The following is a 23,876-nucleotide window of genomic DNA, read 5'->3' as shown; positions in this document are numbered from 1 at the left end:
GGCATTGATTCGTAGGGTGCCATTTCATATGCATGCAGAACAAATCCAGCTAAACCAAGTTATCTGCCCAATGGAACTCGAAAATATTTCTCAATTGAATTTTAAACAGACCTCGATGTGAAGGAAATTTAATTAGGTAAGTAATGGAGAACACAATGAAATGTCCATCAAAATTGCTTCCAAAGGTTTAAAATGTTTTCCTTTTCAGACAATGTAGTTAGAGCTGCTAAGATATCTATGTTAGTACAGTGTCTTGAAAAGTGGGCTTGGGAAATCAATATGATCACCTCTCTGAATTAAGTATGCGCAAATGAGAGCAACCGAGGTCTACGTAAATCAGCTCAAGTAGCCCTCTGTGTACCAGACCATTAGGGGACAGGCAGAGAGGAAGGAAGATGCAAATAAACACATTATCTGAGGCATACTCACTAATGGAAGGCATCTCTTAACACCCACATTAAGAATCAAGACAAAACCCGTCCAGTACTTTTAACACTGTTTATGATTTAAAAAAATAAAAGCATGCCAGAAATAGAACCTAAGGTTAAAAAAACAAAAAACCCAAAACAACCCTCAACAAACCTTAGACATTGTTAGAGTCACAAATGAGTAAATCGCTTGATCTTTTTGATATCACCTCCAAATTGCTTCTGTATTCATTGGTAAAATGAATAAAGTGCTGGCATTGTTTGGATGTTGTCTGCACAGAATAATGGAGATCTGGATTGGATGACTTAACTTCTATAGGCAACAGATTTGGACTTTTTTTTTTGCGGTATGCGGGCCTCTCACTGTTGTGGCCTCTCGCGTTGCGGAGCACAGGCTCCGGACGCGCAGGCTCAGCGGCCATGGCTCACGGGCCCGGCCGCTCCGCGACATGTGGGATCTTCCTGGACCAGGGCACGAACCCGTGTCCCCTGCGTCGGCAGGCGGACTCTCAACCACTGCGCCACCAGGGAGGCCCAGATTTAGACTTTTGTTCCTCAGATGGTTGGTGGTTATTTCAGTGAAAAAAAAAACAAAAAAGTTTAAAATGAAGTCTTATTTTAAAATACATGTAGAGGTACATGTGGTCATCTGGTGGGGCTAGAAGGGACCTCCTGTTAGGACACCAGACCTGTGTGACCCTGGGGATCACCTGCACTTACTGAGTGCCAACTATGGCCAGTACTAGAGGGAAGATGAAGGAGAGCAAAGCTGGGCTCCCTGCCTGCTACCATCTAGGGGGAAGGTCAGGCATGGCCACAGATCAGCCTAGTACAAAGAAACATGGCTTCTAACAAGCTGGGCATAGTTTGTTACTTGTATAAAGTATAAAGTAATAAAGGGTTTTGACATACTTCCACACTTATTTCCTATTTGTTGCCAAATCTGCTGTCCTTATCCTATCCCAACCATAGGAATGACTTCCTGCAAGAATGGAAGTGAGCTAAAATATGTGGTAAGAGGTAGATGGCAAAAAATACCAAACCCCTCAAACTCCAATTCACCCTTTCCTGTACGAGGCTCCTTGCCACGGAATCTGGTAGTGCCCCCCCTACTCTGTCTCTAGGCTCAGCCATGTGACTTGCTTTCACCAATGGAATGTTATTGCTTGTGCTTTCCCCTTTGTCATTGTCGTGAGGACATACCCAGGCTACTCCAGTGGTCCCAGGATAGGAAACATGGAACAAAGCCACCCACAGACGCATGATCAAGCCAGCCAAACCACAAAGGGAAACCCAGCTGGGATCAGCCTAGATCAGCTGAATCCTGCAGATATCTGAGAAAAAAATGTTTATTGTTTTTGTAAATTAATTTTTATTGGAGTATAGTTGATTTACAATGTTGTGGTAGTTTCTGCTGTATAGCAAAGTGAATCAGTTATACATATACAAATAGCCACTCTTTTTTAGATTCTTTTCCCATACAGGTCATTACACAATATTGAGTAGAGTTCCCTGTGCTATACAGTAGGTTCTTGTTAGTTATCTATTTTATATATAGTGGTGTGTATATGTCAATCCCAATTTATTCTTCCCCCCCAAATATCACATGATATCACTTATATAAGGAATCTTAAAAAATGGTACAATGAACTTATTTACAAAACAGAGTCACAGATGTAGAAAACAAACTTATGGTTACCAAGGGGGAAGGCGGGTAGGGAAAATGCTTATTGTTAAACACCATGAGTTTTGGGGTGGTTTGCTACTTAGTATTATTATGGCAATAGGTAACTGATACATAGCACATAATAGATGTTCAATAAAATCTGTATCTTATATCCTTTCTCTCCTCCTCCCCAACATCCAAGGCCGTCTTATCCCTCAGATTATCACTCTAGGCAAGGAATTCTGTGGAAAAGTCCTGACGACAGCTGATCAGCCTGTTACCTAACAATGATCTTATATAGATCATCTCTCATACTTACATCGTTCTCCGAGATGGACATACTATTCCCATTTTATAAAGGAGGAAACTGAGACCCCGAGAGGTTAAATCAGAGCTAGTAAATGCAAGAGTTATAATTAACATCCAAGCCTGTCTGACTCCAAAGCCAAAGATCGTTTGTTCTGCTGTGCTACTCTGCTGCTACTTCTATAAGATCAGCTCTGAAAGAGGCAGGGAGAAAGGAATGCTTGGTGTCTCCAATCCCTTCCCAACAGCCTAGGATAGAAGGATCTGGGTCCTACAGACACTATTCCCAGGACCTGTCACACACTCCCTCTCTTCTTAGCTTGGGGCTCCTTCCCCATCTCAGATAGGGATGCTCATACCCTAGGGACTTCTGGAGCTCTAAGGAGGCAGAATACTTGGGCTCCTGAGTTGGTGTGGCTTCCAGTAGAAAAGCCCACCTATCTCTACTGTAGATTTTCCTCCCTCTCCCCTCCAATCCAATCCCTACCTACCCCCAACTCTGCCCTTTTAACTGACTTTCCAGAATCTGTCTAGGGAAGCCCAAGTCCGAGGCTCTAGGTGGAGAACTGGTCAGGGAGGGTGAACTCAGCAGTTCTCCTCCAGGTCCCACCTAATTCCTTTGGACGATGGCAGAGGATGGAAGATGAGGCACCAGGAAGAAGGGAAAACAGGAGTGTGTGGTCTTTCTGGACATGGCATGTCCAGGCCATGGTACCCTAGCCAGAGAAGAGGGCGGCCTCTGAATAAGGGCTCAAGGCTCTTGAGAGAGGCTTCAGAGCTGCCTCTTGCTCTGCCCACCCCTGCCTGTCTCTGCCTCTGTGTCAGTGGAAACTTGTTTTGGCTACACAAGGCGCACAGATGACAGTCACTGAAGCCAACTGCTTACCAAGCATACCTAATTATCATGCAGCACAGCAAAGCACTCAGTTAAAGGCATTTTAAAAAAAAGTCTGGAATGTCTTAATTTAAACATTCTGTTCATATATGCCTGGTCTTCATAGTTTGTTACTCATGTAATATGAATGTCAAAACGTAACTGTAAAAAAAAAATCTCCAGGCAACGTATAATTTCCACCTAAATTATACGTTGCAAATTATCTTAGTTTCAGTTTCTCACTAAAGTTGAGATAATGGTAAAACCTCTTTTCACTCAATCGTGTATGGATATTATGAAGATAAGTGAGATTTATTCACTCAAATCTTAAAATTCCAATAAAATCAAAGGTGAAAAACGCTAGTTAATTTTTGTCCATGTGTAATTACTTAGATCAGTACTATGTAGGCAGAACTGTGTATATCCTGAAAATCTTTGAACTACTGGGTTTCAAAGACCTCAAATAACTTTACGTACTCATTTGCCAAAATAAAAGGAAATGAGAAAGAAAAAGGGTAAACTTACAAAAATGTTGACCTCTGGCTTTTTTCTTTACAGGTAAATTTAAGTCAATAAAAATCTAGGAATTTGTACCGTATCAAGTTACTGCCATTTAAATACAAATTTGGTTTACTGATAATTAAAATGACTTAAAAGAGGAAAATAGTCCCTCTGATTTGCTGATGTGTTTGCAGCCTCAAATATTCTAAAATGGTAACATTTTCAGCTGTGTGTGGAAGCAGAACCAACTTTGTTATTTACCAAGCCATCATGAGCACTGTTTTCCCCATATTAAGCTTAGGTGTCATTTCAGGTTAACTCAGGAATCTATTTTTGACTGTGTAAGCAAGTATTTCTGTCAACGATCAAAATATTTACAAAAAAGAATACTCCCATTTGAAGAGTAGAGGCTAAAAATGTAAAAAAAAACCCAAAACAAAACAAAAGAAAAAGAGTAGAGTCTAGAAAAGAATGCCAGCTATACGTAGACATACAAAACCTAACTCCCGGGCTTCCCTGCTGGCACAGTGGTTGAGAGTCTGCCTGCCGATGCAGGGGACGCGGGTTCGTGCCCCGGTCCGGGAGGATCCCACATGCCGCGGAGCGGCTGTGCCTGTGAGCCATGGCCGCTGGGCCTGCGCGTCCGGAGCCTGTGCTCCGCGGCGGGAGAGGCCACAGCAGTGAGGGGCCCGTGTACCGCAAAACAAAACAAAACAAAAAAACCCTAACACCCACACCTCCCCAACCCAGTGACTGAAATTAGGGGAGTCCATAAAAATGGCAGGAATGCATCAAACGACTCAGTTGAAAAAAAATGCCTATTCTGTGCTCAGCCATGGACCAGCAGCTGTGGGAGGCACAAGGATATGGCATCTGCCCTCCAGAGCCACAGGGAAGGGATACAGGAGAGATCTAGAGAGGGGTGTAAGACCCCAGCTAAGAAGCTGCTATGCAGTTTGGAACAGATGACTGCAACCAGAGTTGAGCAAAGGGAGAAAAAAGAATGGGCTAGAGTTTGCTGGGAATGTTCAGAGATGGAGGACCTAAGGTGGTGGCCGGGGACGATCTGGAGAGGGACAGATGAGATAAGGCATTTCGGGCAGCAGGAAGAGAGCGTGCAGGGACATTGATGTGGCGAAGAGGGCAATGTATGGGCAGGACAGCAAGAACTACCTGTTCGAGCAGGTTACCTTGGCAGACTAGAGTCAACTGGTAACACCCTAGTCTAGTGTTTAGTGATCGTTTCACATCCCGCACCTCACTGGAGATACTAGTCTGAAACTTCGGATGGGAGATTTAACCCCACTTCAAGATTCCCTTTAAAACTCATACATACATGTAGTATCTTAGCTTAGGAGGCAAATGACATCAGTGAGAACCCGATATCATGAAATATGAAATACTATCTCCAAATGATGCGCCAACACTGATGATTCTTTTTCGAATGCCATCCACTAACTTGGGGGAGTAAAATGGGCAGAAACAATGTCATGTAAAGGTATTCATTAATTTATTCATGGATATTTACTGGCTGCCTATCACATGCTCTATCCAATCTTTGGTCTCACAGAACCTACAATCTGGGGCGGGGGAAGGACACTGACAAGTAAGCAGGTGATACCTATCTGTGTTCTATGTGAAATGGGAGAGGTAGTCCAGGGAGACCCCAATTTAGGAGACCAGAGAAAACTTCCTAGACCTTTAAGCCAAGATTTCTCTTAAAGACAAGGAACTTTAAGCCACGATTTTGAGGTGAGGTTAGCTGAGTGAGGGGAAAAGTGTTCTAGGCTAAAGGAATGGCCTGATGTGTTTGAGGAGCTAGGAATACAGCATGTCTTGCGCGCAGAGTAAATGGGTGGAGTGACGTGAGATGAGGCTGGAGGTGAGCAGGGGTTAGTCTATCCTGCTCAGGGATCTGTACCTTCACCAATGGTCAAAGGGAGCTAACAAAGAGTTTTAAACAACAGTGTACTGTGGTCAGATTTGGGTTCCAGAAAAATCACTGTGGCTTAAGGCTGGAAAATGGATGGGACAAGGCAAGACTGGAGATAGGGAGACCAGTCAGGAGGCTGTTGAAATTGGTGATGCCTCCAACGAGGGCAGCAGTGGAGGGGATAGAGACAGATGTTTAGGAGGTACAGTCCACATGGCTACTATGGCTGACCTGGGGGAAAAGGAAAGAGTTTGAGTTGACTTCCTGGTTTTTGGCTTGAGATTCTGTGTACAAGATGCTATTACTGAGAGAGAGAGAGAATAAAAGAAGAGACTCATATTTGGTGGTGGTGGTGATGGGGGCTGGGGGTTAAGAAGAATGAGTTCACTTTGAGATGGACTGAGTTTGAGGACACCCAGGCAAAGATGTCCAGATGCAGAAGGAAACAGGGACCTGGAACTCAGGAGAGCTATCAGAGCTGGAGAGAGACCTGGAAGTCCTCAGCGTAGCAGGATGACAAGCAAACAGATGCAATCTTCCAGGGTGAGTATGATGAATGAATAAATAGAATAGCCTAGGCCTGAACGCTGAGCTAAATGGAGGGAGTCCAGAAAGGAGACCGAGAGGCAATAGCCAGGATTCCAAAAAGGAAAATTAGAGAGTACGGTATTTCAGAAAGCGTGCTCAGGAGTGTGTCACACGCCGTGGAAGGGCCAAGCTAAGGTGAGAACTGAGAAGCATCCATTGGATTTAGCTACAAAGACTTCAACAGTGACATTGGTAAGAGCAGATTTAGCAAACAGGAGTGGCCAGAATGAGACAGCAAAGGCCTGGGACTGAAAGGGGAGGTGAAAAACGGAGACTGAGTTATAGCAACTCTTTCTAGAAGTGAAGGGAGGGAAGAGCTAAAGTTGGAACAGGTGTTGGGGGAGCATTAAAAAAATATAGGAGTGTCTGGAGCACAAAAATTCAGATGGGAAAATGCTAAGAAGAGGTTATAAACACAGGAAGGGATTGGGTTCTGAGAAGGTAGGAGAGGCAGGGGCCCACAATGAGGTCAAAGAATTGGTTTAACAGGAAGAGTGTCTCTTCCTTTTCAGAACAATAATAAAAAAAAAAAGGATGAGAGGGGTTAACCATCAAGAGTGACTAAGGAATTCACTCTCATGCCTTGAACATGAACTGATACAAACTCTGGTATACGTTAGGAGGCATCTGAATCCAAGACTTAAAAACAAAAAAAATCTTTAGATTTGGAAATCTGTCGCTCTGTTTCAGAAACACAAAAAGCTCTTTGAATCCACACTTTTTTTTTTTTTTTTTTTTTAGTATTTGGAGTCAAAGAAGACTATTGGGGAGGTACTGTTTACACTGCAGTCTTCTCAAAATATCTTTTAAAAACCACATTGAGTTCACTAGAAAGGAAATGCATTTAGTATAAGGCCTTGCAGAGTACACAGCCTTATTTTAATAAGATGCAGTGATGCATATAAAATAGACTTGAAAAAAAAGGCTTTGCTTACTGTCAAATCCATGTTTTACCGGAAAAGGTTTTGATAGTGTAACCCAACAACTACTAGGAAATGCACGCCTGCAAATTCAAAGATCATAGGACTTGAAGAGACTGCTTTAATCAGAGTTTATCAAACAGATTTAAAACCAGTTCTTAGATCTAATTCAAATATGTTCCTGCTCATTTATAGAGCAAGAGTCTAGGTATTTAGACACAGAAGATGATTTTTTTCAACATTGAGAGTGAATGCTCTACCAGATTTGTTTTATTTGGGGCTGGATTTTCTTCCTTTCATCCAAGAGCCACTTGGAATTTAAAGATGAATTGTCACAGGGAAGAAAATCTCATCTATCATGCCCTTGACTTTCTGTTTAAAGGGGATACACTTGTCTGTTCCTATGCTCCACCTCCCCGAGAACCACTTTAACAATAAATTAGGCTTGAACGAAAGTTTCTTGATATAAAGCAAAAGGTTTACATTTTAATTAGCTTTGGGAAGTCAAGGGCCATTTTACTAGAAACCTAAAGAGATGCGAGTTGTGCTTAATCACAGACCAAAGGACCCACCTGCCTCCTTTCTCTGTAATAAAAACACAAATAAAGCAGAGCTACTGAATGAAAACAGCCAGAGTCAGGGGTCAGTGCCTAATGTCAGCTCTCACCGTGGCCAGGGCCATGTGACTCCGTTGTGTGGCCTCGTGGAAGTGACACAACCCTTGGCCCACAGAAGCGGTGGAGAGGTTCCTCTTAAAGACAGCCCCATCAAGGAAAACTCTAAAGAAATCAAACCCACTTTCTAGATTTATTGGAGGTAGCCTGGCAACATTACTGCTGATATAATGCGAGAATCTTGCTTCACCTAATGAAAACCATGTTTGCAAAACTCACGTGGAGGCAGGGGTGGGGGGGGAGGGGAAATCCGTTTTTGTATATTTGTGTGTAGGGCAGCCAGACCGTAAACCTTGAAAGGAAACCCTCAATCTGAAATACCGTGCTGAGAGTAGCAGTCAGCGCCTGCAGAAGCCAGGAACATGGAGAAAAACATTTCAATCCCTCCGCCCCCGACAGAGGTAATGTTCTTCCTCTTGGAAAGGAAAGGGTCCTTTAGCATCTTTTGTCCTCTCACCGCCATCGCCTCCTCTCCCTTTATTATCGCTGACCTCCCACAGAGAAACGAAGCCACGAGCCGAGGGAGGAAAATCTGAGGCCCTGTTCTGTCTGGGGCTCCGAGATCTAGAGAGCTGGAGCTACTGATCGGGGTCCTGCCCGGATTTAACCCGGTAGAGGACCCACCTCCCTTCTCTGGGGTGAGATGCCAACTTGCTCAGAACCCGGACTGGGCGCGCTGGCTGCCAGGGCCCTCCGTGGCGCTGTTCGTGGTGCTGAAGCCTGCATCGAGGCGTGGAGGCAGCAACCCACGCACAGGCGACCGGCTGTCAGGGGCTCCGGACCCAGATCCACGTGAGGCAAGTCTGGAAACAGCTGCCGCCCACAGAGCTACAGCCAGCGCCACAGTTTGGCTCCAGGTGTAGCTCATTGGTTTACTTCTTTGGAACTGCAAAATGGCTGGTTCACCTTTTCTCTTCCCAGGGGGTTTCACAGAGCCCACCTCTGGCTCACCGATCTGGCATATCTCTTTCCTGATGTCCTCCCTGCCCATAGTAATTCTCTCACCCCCTCTCCTTCGTACAATACTTTGCCTTTGCAGAGCACCTTACAGTTTGTACCACCCTCACTGGCACCACCAACTGAGCCGTTTCTCTTACATACATAACCATTCCTCTTCTCTCCCACAGATATTTTTTGCCTTCTCTGCCCCTCATCTCTCAAGCAGGAGACTATTACCTCTGTGCAGGGTGGGCGAAACACCTTTACCCATCACAGCAAAACCGCTGATTTCTCCTTGGCAACGAATTCGGAGAGGCAGAGGTTAGAGTTCCAAAGGACCAGGAGAAAGTCCCCTAAGAAATTTCTAGGAAAATACGGGTAGTGGTCAGTAGGGTGGGGAATGGAGACACAGACACTAGGAACCAAGTGAAGAAAAGAGCCTGGGCCTTCGAGGTGCAAGGCTTGTTGCAGTTAGAAGACTCCTGGCAGGTGGCACTCTAGCTCAAGGTGCTTTGGGTAGAAGCCTTGACTGTGCTCCTGGTTCCACCTCAAACTTCCTTTCTGCTAAACAACCCCCTAGCCAGGTTTGGAGGTCTGTCTTCCTCTTGATCCAAGCACTCTGCTAAAAAGCACCGTTCCCACAATTCTATTTACTGTAATACACAATGATGAAGGGAACATAAATAAGAAAGAGAGGGTCAGTAGGAGGATTTTTTTCTCATGTGTGATTGACGGTGCTCAGATCAAAACTGGGTAATCATCAATAACATGATTCAGCAACTGGGAAATGCAAACAAGTTGTGCAAGTGCTTGCTTTGGTCAGAGCCCTGGAGGGGCCCATGGGGCTGGGCGAAGCTTGAAGAGGGCAGTGCCAACAGGATGCCCTCCCTCCCACCAGGGCAGAGCTGGCTGTGCCTACAGCCTGACTGGCGTGACCTTTGCCTTTTGCAACACACATGCGGTTGGGCCGGCGTTAATGGCACTTTGCAGGGAGCTCCAATTGAGTAAACAAAAAACGCCTTGCCCTGTTCTAATGGAGCACATTATTCTGAGGCCTAAGCCTTCATCCAGGCCCCTGCAGCTGCTCTGCAGGTCAGTGCTACCAATAAAGCAATTAGCCAATGAGAAAACTCTTCTTCCCTGAGGGGGACTCGGAGGCTTTGCTGCAGTTGCTGTGCTTTGCTTTGGGTTTTTAAACAAGCAATCCAGGTTGATCTGAGCCTCTTACATCAGACTCCAGGATGAAGACACTGAAATTGTGTGTTTGCTGAGTGTGATCTTTTAAGGAACTGGTCCCTTGTTCAACACAGACTGGAAAGCTCACTGCTTCCTGTTCAATTAACCTGAACCATAGCTGAACTCTGCCCTTTGAACTCACTCTGCAGATAAATACATTAGCTCACCTAAGGAATCATTAATATTTTTCAATCACATAAAACAAACATGAATGTCTGAACACAACCCAAGAGATAGCCAATTAGGAATAGCACATGGAACATGTTGAAAAAAAAAATCACAAATGGATGTTATTTACAGAACAAAAAGGGTCAAGGAAGAAATAAAACGGATCATGCCAACAGTTCTGGAAACAAAGGCGACTTTCATTTTCATTTCTGCAAACACAAAGGGTACTGAGCAATATTTAGCAATTCCTGTTCCATCTACACTGCTCAATAAGAAAAAGTTGTACCCTACTCCTGGTCTGGTTTCTACCTACTTCCATCAGGACACACAACTCCAAGCCCTTCTCTTTGAAAGTGACTTCAGTGTTCATGCTCATATACAGAGTCCAAAATACTGCATTTCTGGGGACAATTTTATTGCCAATTTGCTACAAATGAACCAAAATAATTTTTGTGGAAGTATCACTGCCTTTAAGTGAACCACTGTAAATGAACCAAGCTAGTGGCTTGATTGAAATAATTTTACAGTAGCTGATGTTCCTGTGATGTTGTTACTCTAGCATCTAAACAGATTTTGTTTTGGGGGGAGGGAAAGAGAGAGAAGAGAAGAGAAAAGAGGAGATCACTAAATGCATCTATTTTGTCCTTATCCCTGCATGTCATCTTAGAAGAATGAGAGAAACATTCCCCAACCAAGACATTACACATTTCAGTCTGATTCAGTTTCACTTCCCACAATTCTGCCTCTTGACTCCTCCCCTCCTTCCCCCTTTTCATTTTTGTTTGGTCTGGAGTGTGGGCTTAATGCCCAGCTATCCTAGATGAGAACACTTAAAGGAATATCGCAAGCGCAAAGGGTAAATCTATTGAATGAGGGTCTTTAACTATGTGGTTTCCTTAAAGGGAAAGGTTGGATCAATAGGATCAATAGGAAAGGTTTCCCTGGCCCTGCATAAAAGGGTAAGGGCTTCTCTTTTCACTGGTTTAACTTTACTCTCTGACAAATGCAAATCAATGGATCTGTGTTTACAACAGATTCCCTAACAGACCCAACCTGGGTAAAGCCCAGAGCCTCGCCCTGGGGGTGGGGAGTCCAAGCTTGCTCTAGGGGGATGCTCTAGGGCAGAGCTTAAGGCTCAAGGCCCTGGGGGTGGAGTGGGCTTGCTGCCCACTGGGATCCTGCTGCTGCCGCCTGTGGTCTCTCCAAAGAGGACAGAAAAAAATGGAGCAATGGAGCTCCAGACTCTTCCAAAGATGCCTCAACCCAACATAAACATAAAGCCCAAATTCCTAGGATCTGGTGAGCCAGTCAACCTTGTTTCCTACCAGTATAGATCTGGGAGGTTGACTACACAGAGGAAGCTGGAGTGGGATACCTACAATTGGAGCGGCCCATGCATTTCAGCTCTAGAATTCTCCTTCTGTCCTTTCTTAGGTGGTAACTGGCTCTCTTAGCTATTACAAGGCAAACCACTGAAACTGTGGGTTCTTTCCCCCTTAATTTTACCTTTCCCTTTAAAAACGTGATGCTTTCCAGAGATTACATGACTTCAAGTCAATACCAGTTACAGAGAAATTATTTTTCTTCCTGCAGGAGAAAGTATATGTATATTTGATTACATGAGCCAAAGTCCAATGCTGATTAAATTACATTGGAGGTGTGTTTCCAACCCAAACAAAGTCTGCTTTCTACAGAAGAGTAATGGATCTTCAAATGGCGAGAGAGGTGCCAAGGTGGAACGCAGAGCCTCCCTTCCCTCTGGGACAATTTGTGTTGGACAGTTTTTCACAACAATGTCCACAATGTCCACTTCTCCCCCAGTGAGACTAGCTCTGCGTGCACAGCCCGCAGCCTGCTTCCATGCCTTGCCATGCCTCAGACGGGCTGAGCTACCCAGGCTACCGCCCTGCCCCTGCAAAAACCTGTGTACACTTCTCAGGGTCTTCACCTGGAGTGAAACTTGGAAATCAAAAGTCAAGCTTTTCCCAAAGGCACTGAAGTGCATTAGGGGGACAGACTGGGTGATGAAAGGGGGTGCTGATGGGCCCCCAGCCCACCTTGAGCAGGCTCTGTACCTGACAGTATAAATGTCCCTGTTGGGTTCCCTCATAGTGGTCTCTCCCCACCAAGAAAAGTATCCCCTCAGAGGAAGCAATTGTCCCCAGGTCAGGAAAAACAAGGATCTCTGAGAGGGTTGGGGACAAGGATAATCCAGAATCTGTAGATGAAGTTTAAGGCCCAGGGTTCCTCAATATTCACCCTTTTCCCCAGGGCCCTTTATCCAGACAATTATTTCTATTTATTCCCTCCTCATTTTCCTTCCTTTGGCAAGAGCCCAGAAACTAAATCCCTCTGCTTCTCCTCTGAGGTTTTCATTCCTCCAGGGATACCCCCGACAGGATACCACTTTCCCTCAAGACAGTTTCTACCCACACCAGCCACCAGCAATAGTGTGGTGGCGTCCAGTACCTTCTTCCTGAGAACTCTTCAACCCCCTTCGTCTGATCTTCCTTTAGAAACAGGTTCTAGAGCCCAGAAAACCAAGAGGCGACCCTGAAGTGAAATTCTGGATTGAAGAAAGCTGGAGAGGCAGCCTCTTTCCCCCTCAGGGTTCAGGCCTGGAGCTCTAGAAGGTAAACCCTGCCCAGGGTCCCCTGTTACCTCTGGGCAGACACGTGTCTCTGGAGAGAAGTGGGGCCGCTCTCAGAGACACAGAGAATCTGGGCGGCTCAGTTTCCCCTCTGCCCCACCCCCACCATTCACCAGGAATCCAGCCCTGTTTTAGGATTCTAAGATGGGGTTGGAGGAGACTCTAAGATTCCACCCTCCAAAACCCCACCTGCCCCTCCCAGAACCTAAGAGCCCTTCACCGGGAGCTGGAGGGGAGGGGCCCGCTGTCTTCCTCACCAAAAGGCAACCTCGGCACCCTTTTTGGTTTCTGTATCTGATCACCGGACCTAGTTCAATGTAGGTTTTCAGAAGAGGGGTAGGGCTCATTCGGACTAGGAATCAAGGAGCTGTATCAGAGCTCTCTTCTCTAAGGAAACCCACTGGAAGGAAGACGACCCCTATCTCTGGGGAGGACAGAAAGAAATGACTGCTTCCCCTTTGCCACATGGCAAAGCAGAATAACGCAAGATTTGGGGGGTTTTCTCTCTCCTTTCCTTCCTCCTTTTTCTCATTTCGTTGTTGGAGAAGGAAGGAAAACACTCCTTTTCGTCCAGGTTGAAACCTTCTCTTGAAGGAAAAGCTTAGTTCTAAAACTGGAGAATTTATAATTTCAAAAAACCCGAACAATTTAGTTCTTATCTCACCCCCACTACCGTCCCAGCTCTTTCTTTCCTTCATCCACCTTAGTGTTCCTTCTGGAAGAATAAGCCATTTGGCGAAAGGAGCCATTGGCAGGATGTGGAGGTCTTCCTGCCAGAGGGAAGGGACAGCTCTGAAGTTCTTTCTTTTCCCGTCAAGGCAGGTGTCTCAGAGAAAACCTCTCTACTAGGGCCAGGTCTGAGTCCCGCGTCTCAGAGGGGAAGATCTCTCCAGCTGCTGGGAAGGGGAGCTGGGGCGGGGCAGTTCCCCAGGCTGGTGTTTCTTACCAGCCGGGGCAAGAAACAAGATTCTTCTCTGGTTGTGACCCAATTAGCCCAGAGCAGACCATTCTGAGGGGTGAAGCCCAGGCCATTGTCACTGGGGCCTCGTTTAACTGTCCAACTAATGCACCAGCGTAGAAAGTCTGCGAATGGGAACATTTAATGAGAATGTTCTTTCTTAACGAAAACAAGGATGGAGCAATCCGCGGAACAGGAAGCTGCGAGGTTAGCAGGCAGCTTTAAAGACGTCGTTTCTATACGTCTGTGTCTCTAGCTCTGCTTTGCAAGGAAGTTCATCTGTACCATTTTTTCTAGGTTCCCACATATATGCGTTAATATTTGATATTTGTTTTTCTCTTTAGAGACGTCGTTTCTAAAGTTCGGCTTGGACGTTCCCGCATATGGAGAGGAGACCAAATTTCCCGGATGGTTTCCGTGGAGGAAAGAAGTTGCTCCCGGCCCTGCTGGACCAGATGCGGGCCGCGCGGGGCAGAGGCGAAGGCACGCTAAGCACGAGAGGACTCGGGCGCCGAACCACCCGCAGAGCCCGCGGCAGCGAGCGCAGAAAGCGGCGTTGCGCGCGCGGGGACCGGGGGAGAGGGCAGGCAGCCTGGCGACAGCAGGAAACCTCGAGTAGGAAGCGGCGGGCTGGAGCCGCGCGAGGTGAAGCAGTGGCCAGACCCGAGAACCCGCCTGCAGCTGCGGAAGCAGCGCGGCGGGAGCGCCGGGGAGCCAGGCCGCTGGCGAGCGCTCTGCTGGGAAGAGGGCGCCGTCGGGCTTACTGGAAACGCGCCGGATCAAGTTCCAGATCAATGAAATCTGGGTCTACACGTTAACATTATTGTTGCCAGCATTAATGCTCTTTTAATCTTCTAAACATTATCAGCATCGATCTCCCTCCATATACACATTTGTTTGAGAAAGTGACATAACCACATGGTGGAAAGCCTGGAATAAAAATAAATGCGCAGCCTCTCGCATCGAGGGCGCCCGTGGGCTCAGGCTACTTCTCGCCCGCGCGCTCACTAACCCCCCTCGCGTCCCGCCGGCTCGGCCCAGCTCCCGCCCACCCTAATGTGAGTTGGGAAGGTGTGCTCGAGGCACTGGGGACTTGACCAAGCAAGGATGGTAGTGAGCTTTTCAATTATTAATCCGACCAACCAGCAGGAGAAAACATCTTGTGTTCCGTACCGACGTGGTACATCCGGCCTCTCCGGCTCGGATCCCGAACTAAACCTTCGGGAGAGACCGGCTGAGCCCGGCCGAGAGGCTGACCAGAGGGAGGGGTGGGAGTCGGGGTGCGGGTCTCTGCGGATGAGGTCCCCGCCCCCGTCCCTAGGCTTAGGGTGGCCTGAGGACGTCCCCTGGCGCCAAAAGGAGCCGCGCACGCACGTGGTGCCCCTGGCAGGCGCCGCAGCGTTGTGCCCTGGCCACGCTCCGCTGCCGCGGGCGTCAGGTGGCCCAGGCGACATCCCGTTGGGTTGGTTAAGGGCCCTCCGCTGCCTCAACAAGAGGTGGCTCCGGACTGGTCGCTGGGAGCTGCTGCCTGGGGAGAGCCGGGCGTCTGTTCGCCGCGGGGACGCGAGGCAGGCTCGGGGCGGGCCGCCCCGGGAGCCCGGCTCACAGAAGGCGGAAACCTGGGCAGGGTGTGTCGTCGGAGGGTCTCTGCTCTGTCTTCCAGTTGTTGGAGGAAACCACTCCCGCCACTGGGGCCTCGGTCGTCCTCCGCGAGGCGCCCATCCACTTTCTTGCCTGGGTTCTCTCGGTCCCTCCTGGTTCGTGTGTGCTTAGTTCAGAGGCCTCTTGAGGATTTGTGCTTGAACACGCTGGAGTTTGTCCTCGCCGCCTCTTGCCGGGTTAATAAAAACTGCTCTGCCGGAGCCATATCCGGGGACCACGGAAGAGACCGAAGCCCGCATGGTTGCAAACAGTTTCGGCCCTCGCCACCTTTTATGAACGAAGTCGTGCACTTGGAGCCCATTTCTCTGAAATCTACTGTTGAGGCAATCTGAGCTCCCCCATCTTCTCCCTTCCCTTTTGCAATGCTATCCCGGGCTGTGGATACACCGAGGCGGTCGGCGCTTCTGTTGTGATGGGGGTGTACTTCACCTAAGGGTGCGGTTGCCGACACTGGCCCAAATCAGGCATCTTAACTCTGCGGTTCCTCAAACTCCTATCTGCTTACCTCTGGCAAGACCCAAAATGAGAAAGAGAAAGCGAAATTAAAAGAGAGAGAGAGAGAGAAAGAGCTGGTCTCGATGAGATGGGGGGCTGGTCGGTCTCGGCGAGGTTCGGGCCTGGGAGTCAGGCAGAGCCGCCCTGTACAATCACTGGGATTGTTTAACCCCCAGAGCTCAACGGTGTGGGCCCTCGGCAGCGTCCTGGCGAGATTCCGATCCATACTCCTGGAGGAGAAGGGCTCAGCTTTTCTTCTCCATTTGCTCCTGTCCCCTAGCGCTCCAAGTACATAATACCAGTCCCAGCTTCTGCATCAGTGTCTGAAGAGACTGATCTACTGACCCCAAACTGAAAAGCTTCCTATGTAATAATAACCACTCAACACACTTGTAGTTGCTGATCGAATGGCCAGATAAAAAGGCTAAAGCTTTTGTCCCTTTTCAACTCTGGGTAATAAAATAGACACACATTTGAATGCCTGAGCAAAGCGGGGTCCCTCGCAGGAAATTCCCAGTCGCTGAAGGAGGCTTTCAGACTCCCACTGAGGGGGCTTTCTTGCTCCTGCTCTGAAAATCCCCGATGCTGCCTGAGGCCAGCCCCTGAGGAGTGGCCCCGGGACTCTCCCGTGGTGGGTGGTGGGACTGGGGTCCCCCAGGGATGCCACACTCTCCCCCATCCCAGCAATGCTGTTGCAAAAATGCTTGAGACCGGCTAGCCAGGAAAGCATTACCTTCCAAATCACTTTCAGACATACATTGGCAGAGGGCACGTGTTTTAAAAATCTCTGTCTTTTTCGGGACAGGCGTGAGGGGGCGGCAGCGCTCTGAGATCAGCCTGACTAGAATAGCTGTCATCCTGCCTTTACCTTACCCTGGTCCCCCCTCCCCAAGACCGGCTGCCAAGTTTCTTGCGGCTGCCTGTGCCCAAGAAGCCAGCCCTTGCTGAAGCTCACTCGTGAGGGACTAGAGGCCTTTTCAGGGGCCTAAGATAAAGGGGTACCACACTGTTTGGAATTGTCAGTAAGCTTCCAGTTTTTCACGGATAATCTCTATTCACTGCTTAATCTTTGAGAGGAACCAAGAGCAATCAGAGAAAATTGTAGGAGAGGATGAAGAGTAAAAAGCTAAATGAGGAGAAAGATAAAGTAGGTTTCTAAATCCATGCAGAACTATTTGGAGTCCACCGATGTGGGGAAGCCCTTGGCGGCGGGTCTAGTTTCTTTACCTTTTCAGATCAACACTGCTGGGAGATTACTGACTGGAGATCCGAATCCTCCAACAGCGGGCAAAGGCGGAGGCTGTCAGAGTGGAAACGCTCCCTCCCCAAGCCTGGGCGAACACGTTGCCTGTCACACCCCCCAGCCCTGTCCGGCGTAAGTAGAGTGCACCGTACAAGCCAGACTCCGCGGTGCGAGGATAGCCCCGGGGAGCCGGAGAGGAAGCCTGAGCTCACAGCTCCGGAAGCGCGTTGTGTGCGGCTCGGAACCGCGCGCTACCCACTACCCGTACCTATGTAAATCACTGCCACCACGAATTGTCCGCCAGATAATCCGACGATCGGGAGAGACAGCCTCAATCCAAAAGACGCTGCCCATCTCGGCCTGCGTCCGGGTACCGTGCGCCCTCCCCAGTGGGGCGCCTGGACACTTTGCCCCTCTTGGCCCGTGGCAGGGTCCTGGGGGCAGCGCAATTGCCACGCGCACCGCGCTGGGTCTGTGCGCACTAAAGCGCGCAACTGTGTGCCAGTCGCAGCCACGGCTGCGCCTTTCTCTCTGGTTCCCGCCGCCCACGCAGGAGGTTTCTGCGCTCCTAGAACAATAGAGGGCTGTACCTCGCGGCTCTGCCGCTAGAGGAGGCACAAAGAGCCAAGCCGGCTACAGAACAATGTAACCAATGCGTCGACCCGTCCTCTCCCGCCGGCCGCAAGCCCTCCCCGTCGCCGAGCTACGCGCACAATCAGCGTCCGCTTAATGCAAAGGCGGAGCCTGTAGCCCGCGGCCAAGATGCGTTAACTAACCTGCATCTTAATTTTTTCTGCACCTCTTCCCGCGAGCTCCCAGTCTCTCCCGGAGGCCCCAAACCTCGGCAAATCCTGGCAGACGCTGGGAGCCGGGCAAGGGCGGCCGGCGAGTGAGGCAGGACGCTCTCTACTCTTAGTTGCTCCTCTCCCGTCCTCCCAGAGAGATGGATGTGGCAGTCCCAACCTTCGTCCTTGTACCCTCCCCTCACTGTGGGCAGTGACAAGGGACCTGGCCCCAGCCTGCTCTTTCGATCATAAAGTCCCTGTGCGAATGTCAAGGCTGGAAACGGGCTCGGGAAGCGCCACCCGTTCTCCGCGTGGGCAAGGCTGTGACTCTTGTCAGTGACCAAACAAGTTTGCCTCCCGCTCCCCCACCCCAGCCCACCAACTGCCTCCATACAGGGAGACCAGGCAGCTTGGAAAACTGAAACGTATTGCCTAAGCAAGCTTGGAAATGTATTGTGTAAGCAAGAGTTCAAGTGCACAGGGTTTCCAATAAAGGCAATCCCCCTTTCCTGTGAGTCCTGGAAAGAGAGGGCTCCTAGCGGACACGGTGCACCCCCATCGCGACTCCCACAACTGGGTAAGGTCGGAAGGAGAGGGCAGAGTTGGCACGTTGACCAAAGCGCGAATAAAATGCGGGTGGGGGTCGGTCAGGAAGCCCAGGAGACAAGGAGGGCGGAAGGAAGAGAAGAGAAAGGGAGAACAGAAAGAAGAGAGGAGAAAGAGGAAACAGAAGAAGAAATAAAGTAGAGAAGAAATAGGAAGTGTGGAGAGGAGGCGAGAACCAGAGATGTGGCTAAGCGCCCTCACCCGGGGCCACAGGCACCCCGGAGCCCTCTCCCAGCACCCTGGCTCCAGGAGACCCTCTGGGCTTACCTGCCAGGCGTAAGGCAGACATGCGCTGGAACTCGGGCTCCTGCAGCCACTTCCACATCCTGCGGAAGGTCTCCCTGCCAGATTTGAGTTTACTCCACGGTTTGGGGTTCCGGAGCAGGTCGGAGAGAGTCCCCTGAGACCGGCACAACACCCTCTGCGCGAAGATCGCCTGTGGGATGCTGTAGCGCTTCAGCTCGGCGGTGATGCGCTGGGCCACCTCTTTGGTGTTGATCTCCTCCAGCTGGCCTGATGTGGCCACCTGCGATCCCGAAGAGGACGAGGGTGGCCTCTCACGGCTAGGCGCCAGCACCGGCCCATGGGACTGAGCGTGGCCCGGGTGGTGTAGGCCGTTGAGGTGAGACATCATGGCCGCGGGCGGGGTGCCCAGACCGCGGGACAGGTGTTGCTCACCGCGGGTCAGCATGGCAGTGTGGTGCGCGTCGAAGTTGGGGCTGAGCATTTTGTCGTGGCCCGGGGGCCCGTAGCTGGGCAGGCTCTGCTGCGCGTTGTGGAGGCCGCCCAGCCCGTTGCCCAGCGGCGTGGCGGCCAGCGGGGACAGGCTCTGGCTCATGCCGGGCATCTCCTTGTAGGGGCTGTAGAGGTTGTTCATGGTCGGGAGCCCTCGCTCGTCGCGCATGAGGGTGAAGCTGCCGCTGACGTTGCCCGACAGGCGCTGGTGGTGGTGGTGGTGGTGGTGGTGGTGGTGGTGAGGGTGCGGGTGCGGGTGGTGGAACTTGTCCGACACGGTGGAGATGGGCGGCAGCGGCTGGAGAGGCGTCAGCGTGGTGTAGGTGTTGCTCATGCCCATGCCGGGCGGGGACGAGTCGCAGGACATGCTCATGGCATGATGGAGCGGGATGGAGAGCTCGGGCCGGTAGTCGCCGCCGTCCAGGATCGAGGCCATGCTAGTGACCATGGCCGAGCGCGACGCCGCTGCTGCCGCCGCTGCCGCCGTGCCCAGCTCCTGGTGCGCCGTTGGCGGCGGCGGCGGCGGCGGCGGCGGGCCCCGCAGCGAGCCAGCGGCGCCGCGGCCCGCGTGGTGAGGGCTGGTGCTGGCCAGCAGCTCCTGCTCATGGCCCGGGCCCCCGCCGCCGCCCCCGCCGCCCCCGCCGCCGCCCCCACCGCTGCCGCCGCCGGCCGGCCCGTGCAAAGTGCCCAGACTTTCCATTGTCAGCTCCGGGTTCATGGCGCAGCCTTCTAGGTCTTTGGTGAGGCATCGATAGGCGGTGTAGGCAGCCTTCATTCAGTCCATCGGGGCCCGGGGGCGGCGGGGGCGGCGGGGGTGGCCGGCGGGCTGGCAAGGCGCGCGTGGCGGAGCTCTGCCGCGGGAGCAAGGGAGGGCGCGGGAGTGCGTGAGCGTGTGGAGGGGAGCGTGCGTGCGGGTGTGCGCCCCGGGCTGCGGGCGGGCGGGCGCGCCCGGGGTGGGGGTGGGGTGGGGTGGGGGCGGACGGGGCGTGTGTGCGGGAGACGGGAGGGGGCGGGGAAGGAGGGAGGGATCACCGAGTCCCGCCGCTCGGGGCGGCGCGCTGCCTAGCCATGTCCGAGCCCGCTCCGGTGCCGACGTCTTCTGTTTGGGTGAGCGGGAGCTGTCCAGAAGGGCTCTGCCGCTCGCCGGGGCAGCCAACCTACCTTCCCGGACCCGGGGCGGGGCAGTGCCCGATGGGCGCCGCGAGCAGCCACTGCGTGGCCGCGACTGCCCCGGGAGGCGGGCCTCCTGCGCACAGCTGCCAATGGCTGAGGAGCGGGCGGGGCCGCGCGTTTCATGTTTGGCTGACGGCTCTGTGCTTTTTTTTTTTTTTTTCCTCCTTTGCCACTGGAATCAAACGTCAAGGAGAGGAAGAGAGGGAGGGGAAGAGAGGGTAGTGGGGAGAGAGGCGAGAGAGCGAGTGAGGGAGAGAAATTACGTTAAAGATGCCGCTCTGTGTCTCTCCGGAGCTGCTGCGACCTGGGCTAAAGGGCTTTGCTTCAGTTCCCCTTGCTTCACCCCAAAGCTTTTATCGAGGCAAGCCAGGAGGGAAAACTCCTGCTACGTGCTGATGTAAAAACAATCCCACGTCTCCTAACAAGCCACTTCCCAAGCGTCCCTAGCTGGGAGCCAGTAGTTTAGCCTTTAAAAATGCGGGCGCTAATGTATTCTAATGTAGGGTAAATTCCCGAGACTGGGGAGTGCGGAATCAACGGGGCGAAGGAACTCAAGCGCCCTCGCTGCCTGCTAGCTGCGGCCGGCGGACGCAAGCCCACCCGCGGCGCGGGCCGCAGTAATGCCTGCAAAGTTAACACAATAACATCATTTAATTACCCGGCGAGCCCATAAATCTCTCAGTTATGAGCCTTCAGAAGGGCCCCTGCTAGATTGCAAAACAAAACTAGAACACCAGGAGCTACGGTTTCAAGGTGACCAAATGCTTGCTGCGAGAGCGAGTTGGAAAGGAGTGGTGGGAGGGGGCGGGGGCTGGAGGGGGGTAGTGTACAGCAGGGTTGTTGCCGATGCCTTAGTTAGCAAACTTCTCCTGGGGGTAGGGAGTATGTAAACGTCCGGGACGTTACTCGCGGATCTTCCCCCTAACACACACACACACACACACACACACACACACACACACACACACACACACACACACACACACACACACACACACACACACACGTCTCTCGAATCCCGGGAGAGGAACGCCCTGGGTTACGGCTGTGGATAGATGACATGGAGCCCATATCTGTATATTCAAACCTTGTTTCTGAAAAGACCAGAGCCCTGGTGAGTTCTAGAACGCTCGCAAGCCGCAGCTTTGAAAAGTGTACCTTCATCTACCCAGGATTGCCGTTGTTTAGTAACCCCTGGTCGGCGACTGGGAGTGGAGCGGGGTTGTAGAGAGAAGGTGGAGATTTCTGCGGCCCGGGTTGGGGTGGAGGGGGTAGTTGAAGGCAGAGAGCCACTCGGCATTGAAAACCTTACAAGAAACAGATTCTTCCGAAGCAGGTTGCGTTCTGTTTGCCTGCGAAGATTCAAGCTAGCTGAGGTTGCGCAGATGTTGCCTTTGTTTAAAGAGACAGTAATTAAGGACAGGGTGGACGTAAGTTGGAGAAGCGTGACCTATTTTCTTTTGATCAGCTGTCAAAAGAAGAGCAGGGGGTCTCCTTAAGACAGCCCCCTCCAACAACTTCCAGCTGTTAGAGAAAACTTGATAAGAAAACAAGGACACAGTCTGGAATACTGTATGTGCCTCCCTGGCGCTAGAGAAAGGTTTTATTCATTTGGAAAACAGTTCTTAGTCTTGGTGACCTTTTACGGCTGCCCTCCTCTCTCTTCTAGCTACAGAGCAAAAAAATCCACCCCCTCCCACATCATGCTGTCACATGAACGTACAGTGACACTATTTCTAGATCAACTTTATTGAATTCTGGCCAATACCTTGCCAATTATTCTTTCAAATAGCCTCTTCTTGTGATATCAAAGCCTGAGTAAGAAAGTGGATGATCCCCTGCTTTGCTAGACATACTTTTCTAGATGCTCACATCTTTTAATGTCACAGTACTAGACAGGTAAAATCACTCAGTTTTCTGTTTCTCTGACTTTCCTCTCTTCCTCACCTCTCCTACCATCTCTCTTCACCCTCCCCACCTTGTATATGGCAGCTGGACATTTGGGATAATTTGAAAGTTAATGTTTGAAATACACACCGAGTTGAACAAAAGTTCACAAGAGTGCAATCCCGTTGGTCCAGGAGTGCTCAGACACTGAAATAAGGCAGGAGAGGAGCAAGACAGGGGAAAAATCTGTTTGATGTGCCCCAGTGCCGAAGGCAGCCTCCTCTGCCCTGGCTTCAGGCTCAAGCAGTGGCCAGTGACCCCAGGCTGGGACATCTGGTAGGCACTGCCTCCGTTCAGAAACCTAGGCATATAAATTGCCATTTAAATAAAATTTCAAAATTATAAACTCATTTCCCAGGCTACCAGGATAAATCTGCTCCTGGGTATTCCACCTCGGTGTGCCTGGGAGCAGTCACGTGCTGGGGAGTTGAAAGGTGAGTTGCATATTCTCGCTGCCTCGCTCCTTCCTCCCTCCCTCCTCCCCTCCCCTTCCCTCGATCAATATTGGCGATCTCAGGGAAATCATGAAATCGCATTGGCTTCTTTGTGTATAATTTCATTGGGCTAGATTAAAGCAGACTTTTCACGTTGTTTTTCTGATAGCGGTTTGAGGTTTTATATTTCAACCCAAAACCCGTTGAAAAGAAAAATTAATGTGCTTGTTTACTCAGCATCCTAATTTTTACTGAATTAAGTTTGCATGTTTTCTCCCTTTCTTTTTAAACCGGAAAAATAGTATCTACTTGAAGATAATTTTAAGAATATCAGTACTAATACAATTTTCAAATATGTTTTGAAATATCTTTGATTTTTTCTATATAGTTCTTCGAGAAAATAAAAAGGAAGAGTTGCTTTCTAACCACCCCTTGTTAAGCACACATGCTCTAACCTTCGGAAGTTCTACGACTCAAATTTTTTTCTTTTAATTTGAAGTTACACTCCTGTTCCCCCTGACCGTATAGAAATGTGGCAGCAGAAGTGCTACTTCACGACTGTTAGACTCTGGACAAACAGTTGCACCAGCCATTATATCAGGAGCAGGATATCCATTACTTAGAATACCCCATTTGCAGGGCCGATTTTCTTCAAGACCAAACACTTAAATGATTCAAAAGAAGCCTGTAAATAAAATGCAGCTTTGACAACAAATATAAGCTATTGTACTGTAAAAGAAAAAAAAATTGAAGTTGAGCAAGTGCAGAAAAAGACTGGAAGATTTTACTGGACTTTTCATATGTTTTTTCACATTAAAAAAATTTTAAGGGTCTGAGAGGGAGAGAGACATGAACATTCAATTAAAACAGAGACCCTATAAATTATTCACGAAAAAAATAAACACACCACAAGTAAACCCAATCTGGATAAGGGGTCCAACAGCTCTGTTTTTAC

At 49.9% G+C, this 23,876-nt stretch overlaps 1 protein-coding gene across 1 annotated transcript in view; it reads right to left on the bottom strand.

The window, feature by feature from the left end:
* Positions 1–20,142, bottom strand: part of ONECUT2 (one cut homeobox 2) — a 40,246-nt gene extending 20,104 nt beyond the window's left edge. Inside the window, exon 1 of the mRNA XM_060029122.1 lies at positions 18,900–20,142. Coding sequence (XP_059885105.1) covers positions 18,900–20,142 — 1,243 coding nt within the window. The remainder of the gene's footprint in view (positions 1–18,899) is intronic.
* Positions 20,143–23,876: the final 3,734 nt, after the last annotated feature.

The sequence above is a fragment of the Delphinus delphis genome, chromosome 13, assembly GCF_949987515.2.
Source record: "Delphinus delphis chromosome 13, mDelDel1.2, whole genome shotgun sequence".
NCBI classification, from domain to species: Eukaryota; Metazoa; Chordata; class Mammalia; order Artiodactyla; family Delphinidae; genus Delphinus; species Delphinus delphis.
Note: the sequence above shows the minus strand (reverse complement) of the source record. Positions and strands in the feature narration are given on the sequence as shown.